This window comes from Ctenocephalides felis, unplaced genomic scaffold, assembly GCF_003426905.1.
Source record: "Ctenocephalides felis isolate EL2017-DRISC unplaced genomic scaffold, ASM342690v1 CF-g0.4_SCAFFOLD_01492, whole genome shotgun sequence".
NCBI classification, from domain to species: domain Eukaryota; kingdom Metazoa; phylum Arthropoda; class Insecta; order Siphonaptera; family Pulicidae; genus Ctenocephalides; species Ctenocephalides felis.
The window spans coordinates 22,317,276-22,332,897 of NW_020537646.1; the positions used below are offsets into that span (position 1 = coordinate 22,317,276).

At 31.5% G+C, this 15,622-nt stretch overlaps 1 protein-coding gene across 1 annotated transcript; it reads left to right on the top strand.

Moving 5' to 3' along the window:
• Nucleotides 1-3,706: 3,706 nt before the first annotated feature.
• LOC113371046 lies at nucleotides 3,707-9,826 on the top strand. Its single transcript, XM_026611694.1, has 4 exons — nucleotides 3,707-3,920; nucleotides 5,804-6,011; nucleotides 8,041-8,205; nucleotides 9,574-9,826. Exons 1-4 carry the CDS (start codon nucleotides 3,707-3,709, stop codon nucleotides 9,824-9,826), a joined length of 840 nt encoding a protein of 279 aa, XP_026467479.1.
• The last annotated feature ends 5,796 nt before the right edge of the window (nucleotides 9,827-15,622 follow it).

Here is a 15,622-nt window from a genome sequence, read left to right on the forward strand (position 1 = left end):
TCATTTTTTTTAATCAGAATTGTGGACTTTTAGTAAGATCTTCATTATTAGATTCTTTATTTTACGATCTATATGTTCTATTCAGTTTTCTTCATAATATTTATCATAATTGGAAAAAAATATTTATTGTAATTTCGTTTGTTTTCATGATATGTTTTAATTTAACTATTAGTTTTCGAAAAAACCGGGACAAATATTGCTTTTAGAAAAACTCGAGACACAAGGTGGAAATCCGGGACTATCCCGGCCAAACCGGGACGGGTCACGTAAATAATATCCATGATACTTAATACATACTCATACATAATAATGATTTTAGAAATTATTTAAAAAATCAATAAAAAACAACAATACTAATAATTTAAATCAAAAACTGAAAGAGAGGACATCATGCCACATAGACAAAAAGTTGCTTATTCGTTCACAATCGAAATTGAAGTTACTTGAGCTTCTGAATAAATAACACACATCAAGTGTCGAAACGTATAATTAATATTTGTTGTAATATAACTTTTGCTTACGTCTTGTTACATTTATATAATTATTTGAGCTAATAAGCGTAACATTACCAATATGGTTGAACTACATTTTAAATAAAATTTTGGTTCTTCCTTTGCGAGAATTATTTTGCACATAATATCAACGAGCCATCATCTTACATTTTAAATTGTTTACCCTGAAATATCCTACGTACCTTAAAAACAGTAGCGACCCATCCGGCAGCACTACCCTTCTATCGCCCGCGCTTCTTGTAAGCGGCGCCCCATCCTGGTACCAAGTGACCTGCGGCTGCGGCCTGCCCGAGGCCTTGCAATTTAGGGTGAGCGGTTCATCTTTAGCGGCAACTGCGTCCATGGGATGCTCCGTTATACGTGGCGAACGACCTGCGGCAAAAAAGAATAATAAAATCATAAATTATACAACGCGGTAAAAAGAAATACATACGAAACGAATTATGAGGGTTTGGAAGGGTATTGATCTACGAAAAGTTATTACTGTATTAAAGGTATGTATAAGGTAAAATTTTGTTTTTCTATCTTATACTGAATTAAATTGAGTTATTTTAAATAGTTGAGTTCCAAGAAAGTTAGTGTATCATCCAATATATTCACGTGCTATGCCAGAGCGATGAAATGATTCAGTTTTTTTTTATTATTTTGGACATCAATCTCAACTTCAGAGTCCTGTAAGCTGTTGTGCTAATTAGACTTAATACTAGTCGGTTCTATGGATGGCAAGTCGAACAGTTGTTCCAACTCTGTATAAAGAAATATTAAAATTTCTATAACTGGCGAATATTTAATGATGCGGCAGGAGCAAATGAGGGCTATTTTCACTTGGAAATATATTTCCAAGCGAAAACCACTACTACTACAGACAACAGGATACTTGAAGCAAAATCGAGCCACTTATTTACGAGTGAGCCCTTCAGATCTTGAAGAAACAACAAAATTTTGAAAGAAAGATTGCATAAGCGATACTCTTCCTTAACCCTTAACTTATTTTCCTTTCTGTATTATGTTTTACACCATGCGTGTGTATGAACTTCTAAGAGTTTATTTACATCTCATTTACCACATACATGTATACCTCAAATGAAATAGCAATTTCTGCAAACAGATATAGATCTCACGCAACTAATAAACTCATATGAAGATTCAAAACTCGTATGTGCGTTTAGTAATTCAAGTATGCAGACATTGATACAGTGTCACATATCCGCATTTGCAAGAATTCATTTCGCATATATTCTTAAATGTATGAAATGTAATATTCGTGCACGATATCAAATGCCATGTTATTTATTGTGCTCTGTTGTACAGTGTTCAGAATATAATTAAATACGTAGCGTGCATATAAAACGCTCTTTGAATATTCCTTCAAAAAGGAAATGATCATTAATCTTTTACAGTGCTCACGGACTTCCGAATCGTCCATTTATTATTTCGTCACGGCAAACAAGACGTGAAGCTCTGAAAACACAACGGAATACTCTTAAATTTATTTCTGTCGATCGACGAATAAACTTGTTAGTTGCAAAATTGTTATCGTGTTGTAAAGTAACTTCGCGTTGTAAATTGGACACTACGGGAAAATAGTCTGGAAGTAGGAACATGCGATTGTGTTTGTAATTCCAGGTCATATAGGAAATCTTTAAGTTACTTTCAGGAGTAGAAATGTATAGAAAAATCCAGATGTTAATGATGGCTTATAAAAAACTTTAACGTGAAACCTATTTTATTAACTTCCCGAAAATGAAAATTTTTATATATTTTTATGTTTCAGAGGTTTCTGAATATTTTGGCATACCTTAGAAAAAATGGATGTATGTGTGTGTGTATGCGCGTGTGTGTGTGCGGATACAAATTTTCTTCGACGATTTCGGGAACACGGATGAAGCGATTTGAATAATTCAAAAAACATTCGATTCGTATTGGTAAGGAGACGTGCTGATTAGTTTTTGGCGAAGGCAGGTCTAGCCGTTTTGAAGATACGGTGCAAAAAGTGCCAAAAACGGTAACTCAGTTTTTAAGAGAACGGATCGTTCGATTTGAATAATTTATTTCTTATTTGTATTGACAAGTTGAAGAATTGGTCAAATTTTCATAAAGGCAGGTCTAGCGGTTTCAGATATCTAATAAATAAAGTAAAAAAATGCCATTTGGCGGTCACAAATGATTATTAGACATATGCACATCAAATTATCAGATATTTTATAGAGATCTTAACAATAAGTATAAATTTTGTTTGCATTCCTATGGGTTCCGTACCAATGTTTATTCATTTGACGGCGACGCGGCGCTTACGCGCTTTGACATTTTGTCTTTATGCAGTTAAAGCAGTACGATTGCTTTGAAAAAAAAGTTCAGAATTTCCAAAATATGTCAAAATAAAGAAAACATTTCTTTTTCAAAAAAAAAAAAATTCAAAAGTAATTTTTTGTCAAATTCCTAGTTTCTCAAAAATCTAATTTTTTCTAAGTCAGTTTTTTTTCAAAAATGTGAATCATTTTTAAAAAAATAATAATATTTGGTACGGGAAGTTCCAGCAATTTGCCTTTAGGCACGATGCCCTAATTGAGTAAAGACAGAATTCCACTTATAGCTAAGTTTGAAAATATTCAAGAACAAAATATAACGAAGACATTTCGTTAGTTGACCACTTGCAATCGTACATTGCAACGATACAAATGCAATTTTGGCGCCAATAAGGCTCTACTAAAAATCTTCTGATTATCTATAATTGATATGTATGTGTGTGACTGATTTTTATAATTTCATATAATTGAGAAACTGAATGAGAAATAATAAAATTTCTCAATTTCATAAAATTGAGGACTGAAATCTGAACTGAGAAAAACAGAAATAGATGTTGACTTTTAGTAAAATCTATCCTAATTTGTTTTAATTAAAAATTAAAAAAAAAACAAATGATTCGCTTCCATCTTGATTAGACGTCAACAAAATTTTGATTTAAAAATTTAGCAAAAAAATAAGGTGATTGTAAATGATTTTCAATCCGTAAATGCATGAAAGTAAGTACTCCATAGCATATTAGTTTTATTTCGATTATTTACACGACATTTATCTTGTCTGTTTCTGTGATACACGAGTCCAGAAAATAAATGTCATAAATATCTTTATTGGATATAGATAAAAAACCAATTTCTAGGAAAAATCATCGGTTGTCGGTATTTCATATCGTGATGTCGAAATTACAAAAGCAAGTTTCGGTCCATGTGCCGGTAAACGAAGAACATAAACACATGGAAGGCGACGATCAGACGAGCGTAATGGCCACAAAGTTCGTGGATGAGATTTTGGAAAGTGCCATCAGCGTGATCTCTTCTAAGATCAGTCAACTGCAAACCATAACGACGGAAGGCGAATCTTGTTTGTTCACCAAAAAAGGCGATTTGGGTAATATTCTAGTGATACTTTCTTGGCTTTTTATCCGGCGAACAAACTTTACTTATAAGGGATATTGGATAAAAATATAAAAGAAACCTTGCTGATGAAATGGGAAAAGAATATTTGTGCTTATTAACTTTATAATAGATTAATATAATAGACAATTCTAATATGATCGTCAGTTTAAATTCAAAACTAGTGATGCATGGCATCGGTCACATTGCTATTTTATAGACAAAATATTTATTGAACTAGTTGGTATTGGTATTTAGCCTTGAAGCAAGTTACATGAACTTCCCGATATGTGTAAATTATCGATTTAATAAATAAAAAATAATTTTTTTATGAGTGGATTTATTACACATAATTGAAAACGAACGAACACGTTAACTCGGAGTATTTTCAAAAAGCAACTTTTCAAAAATCAACAATTATTATATTTGAACCAGTTTCCGTAGGATTTTAATGGTTTTGTATGTTTATTAAGACCAAGTAAATCGTCTAATTTTAATTTTAGCTAACATCAAAAAAACTACTCATTTCCTCAAACTTTGATGAATTCCTAAAATTAAACTCCTTGTCGTAAGGCCGTAATAGAACAGTAAGTTCTATTAGACCATGATATATATAGCTAAAAAAAATCCATAAAAATCGGCTTAAATTTTTTTTTCAACAGTTAATTACAAGAAAACGGGTCGGTACATTTTCACCTAAAACTAATCAGTACCATTCCCAAGTAATATCTTTTGAACAGTTTTTGATTCTTTAAAATCGGTTCGGTAGGATGAGCTTAAATGTGGTCGAAAAGTTTAACACTTTTTTTCAAATTACAAAGAAACGGCTTGGCAGATCGTCGCACAAAACTGACAAACGATAGTTCTCCTCGAAATACATCAAATGGCTTTTAAATTTCTGAAATCGGTTTATGCATTTTTGAGAAAACGTCGATAAAAGGTCTAATTTTGACAAATGCCAAAAAAACGATACCAATTTTTGCAAACTTTGACGAATTTTCAAAGGTAAACCAATTGTCGTAGGGCCGTAATATTTTAGTATGATCTAGAAGACTATAGTATCTACCGCCATAAAAATAATAATAAAAATCGTCGAAAATTTTTTTTAACACTTTATTACAACAAAACGGCCCGGCCGATCTCTACCAAAAACTAATCAGCACGATTCCCAATCAATATCTTTCGAACGGTTTTTGAATTTTTATAATCATTATAATTTGTGGGCTAAAACGTGGACGAAAATTTTTTTACTTTTCTGCTATTTATAAAGAAACGTCTCGGCCGATCGTCCCACAAAACTGACAAACGATAGTCCTCGTCGAGATACATCGAATGGCTTTTAAATTTTTGAAATCGGCCCAGCAGTTTTCGAGAAAACGTCGATTTACAGCAAAAAATCTGTTCACATACACACACATATACTTTTTCTAAATTTGGTCTTATTCGATTCAGAATGACTTGAAACGTCGAGAAAACATAAAGTTAGCGAATCGGATTTTTTTATGAAAACATAAACTTCTCCTTCGGGAAGTTAATTATATATCGAAATGTTTATTGAATCATTCTAATCGAATGTTCCTTTCTCTCAAGAATCGTAAAAAAACTATTCTAGACTTCTAGTTACCGCTTTATTAGTTATACAAATCAAAATATAGCTTAGCAATAATCGATTATCAAGCCATTAGCCGTTACACTTGTGCGACGATAAACAAGCCGTGGATATTGATTAAATTATTCAAAATTTACACAGAGTTTATATACTGAATTTGGAACCAGGAAACATTAGTTTCCCAAATGCGTTGAATTAATCGCAAGTAGTGAGTGAGGTTTAAAAGTTTAAATTTATCCTGCCCTAAAAAAAATCCTCTATCCTATTAGACGAAAGCCATTCTCCCAGCGACTCCCTGACCCCTGTCAGCGAGGGCCAAGGAGACGTCCAAACGATACCGTCTTCGACAACAGACAACGACGACCGGGCAATATGGCGCTGCGTGGGTGATCCCATAGTCTCTACTGGTGCGGCCGATTCGACCGGCATTTCGGCGGTGGTCAGCAGTTTCGACCAGCAGCTGCAGCTGTCTTCTAGGTACATTTATTAGCACCCATCGTAATAAGAACGATGTTCCGACTTGTATTAATAGACGTAATTCGAAGGGAAGGCAAAGTGTAGTTAACTGAACTATGATAAGTGTTACGGATTTTTGTTATCGACTGGATTTGGATCATATTTGTTAGTGATTTATTTTCAAATCTATTTGAGGAGGGAAAAATTCTAACAAAAATCACGAAATATCACAAAGGGCAGAGAAGGTGTAGTAAGTTATCACGTGTTTTTATTTTTACCTTAACTTAGGAAAAATCCAAAATTGTTCCAACAGTTTCAAAAAATGTTACATTTTTTTCTTGGCACTATAAATAAACTTGATGTGTAAATATTCAATAACATTCAAATAAGAATAAAATATTTAAATTCCTCAATATCGCCTGATTGGGGAGGCGCGATAATTTTAAATCACCACGTATCACTAAGGGAGGGTCTATAAATCCTTAAAAATCAAACACGTGATTAATGAGCCCTTTTAGGTACTCAAAGTATGTTAAGGGGCACAACTAGTGTAACCGCCTGAAAAAGGGTGATTTTTGGGAATTTATATTAAAAAAACTACTTTATCAATTATTTCAAAATTTTAGGAATATATTTATACATGTTTTAAGAATACATAGTAAAATTTTTGAAGAAAAAAATTAAATATTTTTTAAGTTATCGTCGATCTCCAACAGCGCGACAAAAAAACGCCCTTAACTGCTGCAGTGATTCCGGCCTTCTACGTGGATGAAATTTAAAAAAAATCTCGTTAAACTAGATAATATTGTCTGTAAAATCAACTACGATAAAAAAAAATCAAAAATTGACAAAAAGAAGGCGGTTTTTAAAAAAAATCGAATTTTACCCAAAATTTTGGCCGTTTTTGGACTGCCAAAATTCGATTTTTGATCCGATCAAAAAATCGATAGTTTATTTTACGCAGAACTATATATAGAACATGTAAAAAAAATTTGAAAGTGATCGGATCATTTGTTTTTGAGTAATTGTTGCAGCAAATTGGGGAAATGCTGTTTCGAGAAAAACGCGTTTAAAGATAAAATGATCGTTGTACTATATACTATATATATATATATATATATATATATATATATATATATACTCTTTAAATGGTTGTGACTCATAAACAATTGAGAATATCGATTTAATATTTTGGTATGTTATTTTTAAAGCTGTAACCTATCGAAACATGAAAAAATTGAAAATTTGATTTTTTGAAAATTTTACACTAGTTGTGCCCCTTAAAGATACATAATCTGCACTTATTTAGACACGACAGATTCTATAGAATCTAAATGTTATTTCTGGATTGAGTGATACTATTGATCATAATTTTTTTTTAAAAAATCACGTGCATTGAAAGTTATTTATTTTTATAAAATTTGTTTATTTAAATTTTGTATCTTTAATCGTGCTTAACATTTCTAGGATCACGATCAAAAATAATGACTCATTTGCTCCAAGTTTTCAAGTAATAAGACCTTTTGTTAAGCAATGAATTTAAAATTTTCAAAATTAATGGACTTTGGGAAGCTCTCCTTCAAAAAATGCACTAAAGTGTGTTGGCAAGTTCCATCAAAATTAGGCGCATTTATAAGGATTGTACAATAGTAAAAAACTTGATTGTTTCATAAAAAAATAGAGTTCAAAAAACCTGATAACAATAATTTTCGCTAAAGCATTTTGCTTACAATAACTCAATTAGTTGGTCAATTAAATCGAATACATCTTCACCTTGTTGAATAAAATATGTTCAATTCTCATTAATGGAAATTCTGGATTAGAAGCTCATTTATTAATAGAATTCTCATTTTCCATTGTGAAAGAGATTAAATTTAGAAACCTTTCCAAACCACATGCCACAATGAAAACATGCCTTGATACGTTCCAAAATAATTTAAATATCACGCTAAAATAAGAGTTCAGCGTGCCCTAGATTCCTTTATAAAAGCTCCAAATTTGTTTTCATTTATTGAATATCTCGGCTAACCTTTTCGGTCAACTGCTTTAGTGACGAAGATTTAGCGGCGTGGGAGGAAACTAATGAACAAACACTTCAAGTCATAATGCATGACGACGGCACAGAGGAGGATGAAAAGTATTTGGACGACATCTCGAAAAAGTTACCCGGAATCCCTGTACGAACGACGATCCTGACAGGCGGGGTGGAATTTAGGTGATAATTAGGGATTTAGTGATAACATAATCAAGAAACCCTTTAATAAAAGCGGATTCTTGAAGGAGATGATAAAAGAGAACTTGTTGATTGGGTTTAATTAAAGAAGTTTTCAACTTCTATGTATAGAAGATACTATAATCTTCGTAAAAATAATATTGAATTTGTAATAGAACAATGGATTAACTTTTTCGCTTCAAAGTGATTGAGGACATCCATATTTTTTATTACATCATTTAATCAAATATGGAGAAAAACCATATTAAAACCTAATAATTGATTTCTGATCGCAACTTATAAGTATTTTTTAATGTGCATTATTTCCGTTCAAGTATTACGTAAGCACTATAGGGGGCGGGGGGGTTATTGAGTTGCTTATTTTGGGTTGACATGGAGGGCAGGGGAGTCTGGATGATGATTACGTCATAGGTAGTATTTTAATTTTTTTAATTTTTTTAATGGCAACCTTACATTGTTTTTACGAGTACCAAAAATTTAAAATATGTTTGTTAAGTACGTAAGATTATAATAATTTTATTACTCCTATGTTGAATACCATATCAGTAAAATCTCTACATCCTATACCTATTTTTTTATTTTTAAAATTATAATTATAACCTAATAATTACAATATTTAAAAAAACAATACATTAATTGCAAAATGTTTACATAAGCATGGGGGTAGGCTGTAAGAGCTTTACTTACTTTTGCTGACAAGGAGGGTGGGGGGGGGGTAAATAATTGTAATAAATCTTCTTGCGTAATACTTGAAGGATCCTTTATATTTTTATTGCAAATAATTTGCAAATATTTATTATGCTTAGTGATAACGCAATCAAGATATTCTTTAATAAAAACGTTTTTTTTTAAGGAGATTATAAACAAGAACTTTTTGAATGTGTTTGATTGCACATATTTGATTAAAATTATTCGATGATGGGTGATTTAAAGATAATTCAAATCCTAGTGATTTAATGTATTCCATTTTATACCTTACATCAATTTTTAAAAATCAATCAAATTTATCTCCGTGGTTTCCAAACTTTGAATCGTATCCCCTCAGCGGAGCGCTGGGCCATTTCAAGGAGAGGTACTGTTTTCGAAGTACTATTTCCAAAATAAACAAAAATGTTAAAATGATAAATAAATAAATGTTATGTATACTTTCACATAATATTGCATATTGATTTGTAGCCCGATAAATAAAATATAAGTTGAGTATTTATGAAATGAGATCATTGGGAATATTAACATAGGCGCAAACACTGAATTATCTATTCCACTGGTTGGAAACCACTGAATTACCTATTCTTGTGTATATGTATAAAATAGTAGTTAGAGATGATAAACGTTTAAGAGCACTTTTAGTCCATTGATTGCGCTTCCGGGAATTCGGCTGCGAAGACGTGCAATGCCTTCACCAGGAATTTCGCAACAGAACAATCCCAATCAGAAAGTTGAAATCGCCTCTGCCGACAGTGTTCAACAATCGAAATCTAGCAAAGATTCAAGCGGTTCTACCGCCAATAAGAAAAAATGGAAAATTGGCAAACGTTTGAAGAAGTTATTTGGCCGAACCAAGATCAACTTACCAAACCAACCAACAACCGATAATAATTAATTTGTTGACTTGTTAACTGTTAAAAAAATTAGATTATATGTATTGTAAGACGTCAAAAAAATTGTCTATTTTTTATTCAGAATCGTTTTAATTGTCAAAAAAACACGTTTTAAAAATATTGTTTTCAATATCTAGTTGCTTTACATATAATAAACGACTGATATGAAAACGCATTAAAATGCTTATCATTAATGCAGATCTCAATATTTTTAGATCTATCATCTGTTCGATTGGTCATTAATTTTTTTCAAAGCACATTAGCATGTATATGAATGGGCGCAAATTGGTTTTGGCATTTAATATTCCCAAATGCAATGATGTATCAAATATGAGGGATTAGGTTTTACAAAATTTTGACATGTTTGATGAAGGTGAGGAATGTTGAGAAATGAGCAGATGTCTGACGCATTGCTATGAGTGATAATTTAATTGCAAATTTGATAGATTGTATAGATTATACAAAGTACTAAAAACCAAAAATGCAACTTATAAAATTCAATTACAAAATCATTTCTTCTATGGTTCATACTTACAAACTCGAATATATGCCAGATGAATAATTATTATCTATTCTATCAAATAGTATCAATATTTGTTAAAAAAATTATCTTGTTCATTGACTAACCAAAACCATAACTAGGTGTAAGTAGCATTTTGCCCTAAGGCAAGATGCATGAACTTCCCGATATGTCGATCAATATTAAATATTTGATTTGTATATGGTCTACCTCTCTAACAGAATACTTGTTAACCTGTTCAAGTGACTACCTGTATAAGTTGTCAAATTGTCTACTTTTGAGCCTGCGTACCTGTTCACCCATTTACCTGTCTACTTTGGTACTTATTTACGTGCTTAATTTCTCAACAGTCAATCTGCTTACCAATCAATCAGCCTTCTTGTCTACCTGTCTACCTGTCTACATGTCATCTGTGTATCAATATTACTACATGTATATGAATGAATAATAATGTACATAAATCTACTGCCATTTTTTGCACTTTTTGCTTTGTATCTCCGAAACGGCTGGACCTTCCTGTACCAAAAACTAATTAGCACGTTTCGCTATCAATACGAATCGAATGTTATATTAATCATTCAAAATGGTTGATCTCAACATCGTGGACAAAAAATTGTATTCATACAAATACTCTCATACACAAATACATCCTTTTTTTCTAAGGCATGCTAAAATCTTCAGGAAGTTTTGAAACTAAAGATATATTAAAATTGTTATTTTCCATTTTTATTTTTGCAATTACTATAACTCAACCTACGGGACGTTAAAATTTTGGCGAATAAAATAAATTAGAATGAGAATGCACGGAAATTATCACATGTATTATTGTATAAATACCAAAATAAATTTGTAACAATTCGTAATATAATATCTGTATAATAACTTTCATACAAATGAGACTCTCCGAGATATCTCAACTGCTTTTCGGCAATAATAATGTAGACATTAAATTTTTCTTATTTATAATCATGAATATATATTATATTTTAATATTGTCAGAATCAAAACTAAAGATATGACTTCGAGCATTAGAAATATAGAAAGCGGCGTACCACAGGGCAGTGTGCTAAGCCCAGTACTTTCTTCTTTTTACAAACGATGTGCCCACAGATGATTTTCTAACCATATGCACTTACGCCGAAGACATAGCAATTATTTCATGCGATTCTGATTTACAGATGACAGTCTTCATTTGTTTTAATTGTCAAACAATGCCTCAAATATTTCAATGTCAATCATTGCTAAGCGGTTTTTTATCATTTTTCCCATTAACTTGAACAATCTAACTATATTTCTATAATTCAAAAATTTCTAAAAAAAATCCCTCAACAAATTTCAGAAAGATATATCAAAATCCTAATAATCGTTTAGGAGTATTATCAAGCAATGTGAATAATATACACGGTTAGCCTTTGTATCAATTGAAATTAAAATAATTTCATTTACCAGATCGGAATCTTTATTGATACCATAAGAAAGTGTAATATAAGCATAAAAAATACAAGCTCTTCATGAAATAATTACAGATGTAACTGCTAACTTAGTCCATAAAGCACGGACGTGTGCATTGGCAGCTTTATGTGTGCGTGCAACTGAAATGTTCGGCGCACGCTATTTCGCATCTTGCTCGTTTTGCCATTGCGAAAAGTTAAGTGCGAAAAAAAGTGAGCGTGTAAAAGGCGAAGGTATAAAAACAAATGGAAATCGTTTGTATTACTCCTGCGGGATTCCGGCCGTGATTTCTTGTGATCTTGATTTTATTTCTTTCTTCGTGGTAAATCTTCAACGAAAGGAAGAATGATTTGAACCCGTCATTCGAAAATCAGCCATCCGTTCTGATTGTGAGCTACTGGCTCTATAGAAATTTATAGTAATGTATATTTTTACGACTGGGAATTTACAACAATTTAGTTGATAGAAACGATCTAGGTCATAAGTCTGGCTATAGTCGAAATTGTGATACCGAGGGCTAGGAATTCCAATCAGTGTTATTCTTTATTTCAACACTTATATGATAATAAAAACATTCTTGAAAATTGCTTATATTCTTATCGATTTTTTTATTTTGATTGTGTTAATGCATCACATTATGATAAAAAAAAATAAACAATTGTCCTTCTTTTCGCACTTTGTGGTTCCGTAGCATGGTCGATAAGTTCTTTGCACCACATAAGTTTTTATCTAAAAAAAGGTAAAAGAACCGATTCTGCCGTAAAATGAACTAATGTGGCTGGGCTATGTTACGTATCATTTTTAATATAAAATGGTACTAAAAACTGTCAAAATGCTATTTGCTGGCCAATCAGACATTTACAAATAATGTATTGAAATAAATGGCCAGAGGAATTTATTCCACCAAAACTTATCATCATACGTATAATAGACCATTGTTATGACAAGGCTATGTATTGTTGCGTTTTTCATATAAAATGGTACTAAAAACTGTCAAAATGCTATGTATTTGCTGTGCGATCAGCCATTTACACATAAAATCTAACTTACCGCATGTATTATAAATGCACATCACAAAAATGCACTTATGATTATGTGTTTTTTAGGTTATGTGTTTTTTAGGTTATGTTTTCTATCTAAAACGCCTGACTGCACAATAACCACATAACATTTTGACAGTTTTTAGTACCATTTTATATGAAAAACGCTACATTACATAGCATTGCCATAACAATAGTCTATTATATGTTTGATGATAAGATTTGGCGGAATATATTCTTCTGGTTTTTTATATTAATACATAAAGCAAAAAATACTAGAAACGTATGAATTCTTATGTACATCGTAATATAAAACTGGAACAATTAAATATCCAAGTGTGTTGTTCATAAAATATGATAATATAATTAATATAAATTATTCTTACAGAAAAAAAATAAAAAATTACAAAATATATTCAATGGCTCTGAAATATTATCATCATAATGAACTGAATATTTTTACTACTCAATGATCTTTTATCTGTGCATTATGTTATCCAAAGCCAAGCTCTTTACATTTTGCAAAAAATTTTGCTGTCTAAATATTTTACCATTTAACAGTTCATTGTTTGAGAAGTCTTCGATTTTGAAAACAAACTCCATAGGTAGTTGAAGTGGTAATTTCTTGTTTGATTCCTAGACGTTTCAATGTAGTCTATATCGCCATGTCTCAAGAGACATTGAACGTGCAAAGACTTAAATATATTTGGGAATACATCTAGTCGATATATATACACTTGCGGTTTACACATTTTTTTAGCATTCTTACTCTTATTTGAATGTATACATATGTATATGTTTGTTTGTAGATATGTATATGCATAAGCATATGCATAAGTTTCTATATGTATATGTTTCTATATACATATACCATGGATCAATAAGGTTCATTTTCCTATTTTCTTCTATAACAAAGAAAGTTTGCTGTCGTGTAAAAAATTTTCAATGGATATATAATCCATTTGAATGTAAAATATAGAATATATAGTTTTATATTAAGTAGCTTTTTGTAAAATAAATATTAATATATTAATTTTATTTCTTTATTTATTCAAACGATGATTCATCTCTAAAGTTTATGAACACGTGCGTATACCTTTGTAGATATATTTTGATGTAAATGAGTTGCCCTGAAACTTCTGTGCGCATTACATGCAAACTTTTCAAATGAATTTTAATTCTATAAACACTCTCGCGGTCTGAAAAATTTAAGCTTTTGTGAATGGCTAATCTGTAGAAATAACGTTTTGTTTCTTGCGCAATTCGCACTGTTTATCCCCCGTTTCCAACAAAATTTCAAACGTACATTTGCGCGTAAATAAATCATGGCCCCAAACTCTGTCCCTTTGACTGGGGTTTAAATTAGACTTTGTATTATTCATCCCCCCCGCAGAGGGACCAACGGACTGGCGTTGCCCTTTTCGTTGGGGATAGGTCGATTTTATAACACCACTGCAATTTCCCAAATTCAGAACACCGCCTTTTGCTTGTATCGATTTTTTATTATTTTTTCGGCACTTTCGTCAGTAATTTAAGATTCATTGCCGGTAGCCGAAGTAATAAAAGATGATACGACGGAGCCAAGAAACCAAGATTTATTTACGCTATCAATTTTAACTTGGCGTATTGATTGCAGCTAAGTGTAACTTTATCGTAATTTCATTTCGGGAGAATTGTAATCTAATTTATTACGGAGTTTAGGTTATATGGTAATAAATTAGGTGGCATTTGTTCAGTTGCGCTGACTTGGAGCGTGAAATTTTGAGATATGAAAATATAAAAGTCTTGAAAGCATTTCATATCCTACTTTACTATAAAATTTATTGCCTTGACTTTTGGAAATACTTGTTTGGTAATAAAATAATGGGTAATTAATTGAACAACACATTGCACAATAAGAAAAAATCAACTAAATGCTCATCAAATTTTAGTTGGCTTTAATATATGATTTGCCAATAAGCACATTCAGCTTTTGCTGATAGCTATTTATACTATAAGATTATTCCATTCGTATGAATTCGAACATCGTGATATTGATTTTGTGGCTCGTTTTGCATGAATTCTTTATTTATCTATTTTGATAGAAACATTGGTCTATACATTGTATGATCTAAATATAACTGAATTGAAATATGCGTTGATTATGATTTTTTTTAGTTCCAAGTTTAGGTTATAAATTATCAATCAAACCTAAAAGAGATAAAAAAAAGTTTAAAGACAAATAACCGAAACTTGCACGGGCAACAAGTATTATTAGTATTCACAACGTTTTTTGCAGTGGAATATATTAGTTTAAAAGAATTCTCCCACGTTTTGTTGATCACAAATGTTCGCATATTCGACGAAAACGGCATCATCTAAATATATTCCTTAATTTCAGTAAAAGCATTTTAGAAGAAGCTAAGTTTTAAACACAAATTTACATGCGAGTATCATGCCTCTCTCGCATCCGAGCACCTCGAAATAGTTTCGGCTCAGTGCAAAACGCTTCTAAGTAAATAATAAGCATAAACAAATTTGTTTCGCTGCTAATTAATATTATTTCCAGACTCGTTCGGGGAATGAAATTAGTGACTAAATCCAAATAGAGTATTCTGTTAACTTCTCCATTCCCAACTTTCTAGAAGCAAGAAAGCAAAGTTCGGTTTGATATATCACTATATACAGTCTTGATGCTACAAACGTGACTGGCACGAGGATGTGGATTAGCAGCCATTATTACGTAATGGCACAAGATTATGGCGTATCCTTAACCAGTCTATTTGAGCCCTAATGTCCTTCTAACG